Consider the following 3914-nt stretch of genomic DNA (forward strand, 5'->3'; position numbering starts at 1 on the left):
TTCATAAGGCAAATGAGGCCAGGGTAGCTGGGCTTGTTCAAGATCACATGACATATTATTGGCAGGGCTGGGATGTTGCATCTAAGGCTCCTGATTTCCAGTCTCATGTCCTTTTTACTATGACTATTTTGAGACTCTCCTAGCTCTGGGCTCTCATTGTCCTGTTAATCAGTGCCACAGACTATAGAACTCTTAATTGTTTCCTGTGTTAATCTTGTCTTCCCAAATTGTGAGATTCTTGAGGGCAGGAGGCACTGCTTCCAACTGATTGATTAAGGAAGCAACCATTGGGGGATCCCACTTGGTCAGTGTCAAGATGGAAACCAGCATTTTTTAAGGCTGCTAATTCCCAAAAGTTCTCGGAAGTGATCAGAAGAGGAGCAGAGAATATTGAATGGAATGTCCTGTTGCAATAAAGGGCTTAACTTGCCTGTCCTCTGGTCCCTTTCCTGGGCTCTCAGATAGAGCTGGAGCTATTTCAGCAAGGCCAAGAATAATCAAGTCCAGGTGCCGTGCCCTTCCATAGCAGAAGGGGATAGACAATAGAGCTATGGTATCACTGAACTATTGTTTTTCTGCTTAGAGGTGTTTGGAGAGTAGGGAGAAAGGAGGAAGCAAGAGTTAAGAGATTTGCTGCCTGGGGGGGGGGGGCTCCTAAAAAGGTTATATAGAAATCATCTCTATCATCTCTTCCGTCACCCCCCTTCCCCATTCAAAACACTGTCCAAAATTATAATCAAACTCATTTCCAAAACATAACTGGGCATTTATCTGGCTCCTTATGCAGAGGGTGGGAGCTCTTTCCTTCCCCATGCAAAAAGCACCGATTCAAACTTCTTTTTCTTTTCCCCTGTTGCTCAAATAGTGTTTTTACTCAAAACCCCTTTCCCCTCCTCCTTCTGTAATCTCAGCGCCTAGCCCAAATCTGTTTTCTTCATTGTAACCTCAACTTCACCGCAATTAATTTTTTTCCCCTCTGGTCACAAGATAATTCCTGACGCCAGTGAGTCTGGAGGTCAGACAACAGCAAATTGGGGAACAAGGCGGCACTAATTCCTTACAAGTTTCCCTTGAAAAATCTTTTGCTTTAAAAAAAAAAGAAGAAAAGCTTCTTTACTGTTCAGGGATTTATGACCTCGGAAGAGCTGTGGGTTCGAACTAGTGTTGGGCTGTGGGTGGACTGGCAGGGGGCAGGGGAGCTCAAAGACCTGGGGCGTTGCCAGGAAAAGGCAAATTCTTAAAGTTAATAGTTTTAAATGATTTTTTGAATCCTTGCTTGCAAAGAGGCCCGCCTCTCCCCAGTATCAGCGCTTCCTCATTCTTTGAATCCACGACTCCGCGGTATTCGGCGTCAAACCGGCCTACGACAGCCTGTTTGCAATTTAACCGCGTTGTGAACGCCCAAGGTCGGCGGAGGCGGGCCGAGGCTGACTGTTTTTGCATAAAGGGGCGTGCCTTCTAAGCGGGCTCTATAAGTACCGGCTGGACGAGCTAGCGCTCATAGCAAGCTGCTATAGGATTTCTTTTTTTGCTCTTTCGTCCTTTCGGCACTTCCAGCTTCATTCCTCAATATGAAGGCGCTAAGCCCGGTGCGTGGCTGCTACGAGGCGGTGTGCTGCCTGTCCGAACGCAGTCTAGCCATCGCGCGCGGCCGCGGCAAGGGCCCGGCAGCTGAGGAGCCGCTGAGCCTGCTCGACGACATGAACCACTGCTACTCACGCCTAAGGGAACTGGTACCCGGAGTCCCGCGAGGCACTCAGCTTAGCCAGGTGGAAATCCTGCAGCGTGTCATCGACTACATCCTCGACCTACAGGTGGTCCTGGCCGAGCCCGCTCCTGGACCACCAGACGGCCCGCATCTTCCCATCCAGGTACGCATGGGCGTGCGCGGGAGCCGGGTTGGGGCTGAGCTCCAGGACTGGGATGCTGCTGGACCCCTCGAACTCCCAAATGACATGCGTAACTCTCACCTCTGTTCCTTCACTCTCAGACAGCCGAGCTCTCTCCAGAACTTGTGATTTCCAACGACAAGAGGAGCTTCTGCCACTGACCTGGCCGTCCTGGCGCCTTAAGGTGAGTATCTCCACCTTCTCGGGGGGCGTGGGGGTAAGGGCGCGGTGTTACTTAAACAGTAAACCTTAGGCCTTTTAAGGGATTACCACCCCCTGTTTAGAGAAACCAAGGCCAGAGAGGGGCAAGTAAATTGCCCGTGGTCATATCAAATGAATGAGGGAACCAGTTTTCATTCTGTGTGCGTTTCAACCTTAAACGCTCGTTGCTGCTGCCTTCCCCCAGTGGCTAAAGACCCAAGAAAGTACGCGCAGGTCCGACTAAATAAAATAGCTGTTCTGTTAGTACTTTGGAGTCGTAAAGGGAGCTCTGTCTCCCTCAGCCCCCTCCCAACTAGCGTCAATTCCAAGAGGGAAGGGTGGTGCAAGCTCCGCCTGTGGTCCTTTGGCGCCAACTGGGTGGGGGCAGCGTGGGGCGCGGAGTTATCAGCTGGAGGTAGAGAGCAAGTTTCCTCCCTGGCGCCGGCCAGTCTGCGGACGGCCCCCCGCCTTGACGCGCTCAGCGGAAACTGACGGCTCTCTGGTCTTCTTTCCTCCCCCGCCCAGAACGCAGGTGCTGGCGCCCGTTCCGCCTGGGACCCTGGGACCCCAGGACTCTTATGGCCCGAAGCCCGAGGGCATGGATGGGCCCCAGCCTCTCCCTGCCCACTTGACTTCCCAAACCCCTGCCTCGAGGCTGGATCAGGCGCCCGGGAGCGAAGGACTGTGAACTTGGGTGGCCTAAAGAGCCAGAGCTTGCTCTGGGCAGCAACTGGGCAACGTCACCCAGCCCCACCCCACCCCCAAGTTTTAAAGACTGTCTTTCAGAGTGTGGAGGGGTGTGTTGGGGGGGCGGGGGCAGTGGCTGCTCTCCAAACTCTGTCAAGGCAGCAGTAGAGCTGGTCTTCTGGTCTCCTCGGAAAAAGGCTCTGTTGCCCTGATTATGAACTCTATAATAGAGTATATAGCTTTTGTACCTTTTTGCAGGAAGGTGACTTTCTGTAACAATGCGATGTATGTTATTAAACTTTTTATAAAAGTTAACATTTTTGCATAATAAACGGTTTTTAAACGATTGTGTATATAATTTAATTACTTAAGTGCTAACACTCTCACAAGGCTGAATTTTGGAGAAATAAATGTCCTTCTTGGAACCTGGCAAAAGGAAACTTATTTATTCCCTTAAAAGGGAGATGGGAAAATGCCCAGCTAACACTGGAGTGGAGCGGGGAGTAGAAAGGGCTCAGTATGGGAGCCCTACATCCACTGAGGGTTGGGTGCAGAGACTATTCTGGCCCCGGCACCTCATTTCACAAATCAGGGACGGCTGGAGATGGGAAGTGACCAGCACAAACTCACCCAACAAGTTGGGAGCTCAGGATAGAAATCAGGTCTGAGTCCCAGTTCTTAAGCCCCTTGGGCTTTTGTGCTACACTAGCAGATGGCTTCAATGCCATTAATTATTCATATCTTTCTCAGGGGATGTGGAAGAGTGGAGCCTCACCTGGTGCTCAAACAGAGGTGGTGGTTCATAGACCCACTTCAGAGATGAATAAACGGGTCACTGGGTTTGGTTTCATTTCCCTCCTCACGCGCCCTGGTTTGGCTTCCTCTTGGGCTTTCAGAATTGGGAAACATAGGAGAGGGGTCTCATCCTTCAAATCCCAAACATTCTGATCAGGATTTGGTGCTGTTTGAGAAACACTGTCACCAGTCCCTCTACCGTCAGGTAGTTGAAGACTTTGACCCTGGACTGGGAATTAGAGGAAGAGGCCCTACAGCCTCATTCCTTCTGGTATTTCCTTCCCATACATCTCTATTGGGAGCTTTCCCTGTGAGCAAGCATCTTTTATCCTCACCCGAGGA

General features: G+C 50.8%; 1 protein-coding gene across 1 annotated transcript; it reads left to right on the top strand.

Annotated features, from left to right (window-relative positions):
• The first annotated feature begins 1525 nt into the window (after positions 1-1525).
• ID3 (inhibitor of DNA binding 3, HLH protein) lies at positions 1526-3506 on the top strand. Its single transcript, XM_036256470.1, has 3 exons — positions 1526-1871; positions 1991-2073; positions 2616-3506. The coding sequence occupies exons 1-2, from the start codon at positions 1572-1574 to the stop codon at positions 2048-2050; spliced, it is 360 nt and encodes a 119-aa protein (XP_036112363.1). The 5' UTR covers positions 1526-1571; the 3' UTR covers positions 2051-2073; positions 2616-3506.
• Positions 3507-3914: the final 408 nt, after the last annotated feature.

Source organism: Molossus molossus, unplaced genomic scaffold (assembly GCF_014108415.1).
Source record: "Molossus molossus isolate mMolMol1 unplaced genomic scaffold, mMolMol1.p scaffold_m16_p_12, whole genome shotgun sequence".
Classification (NCBI taxonomy): Eukaryota; Metazoa; Chordata; class Mammalia; order Chiroptera; family Molossidae; genus Molossus; species Molossus molossus.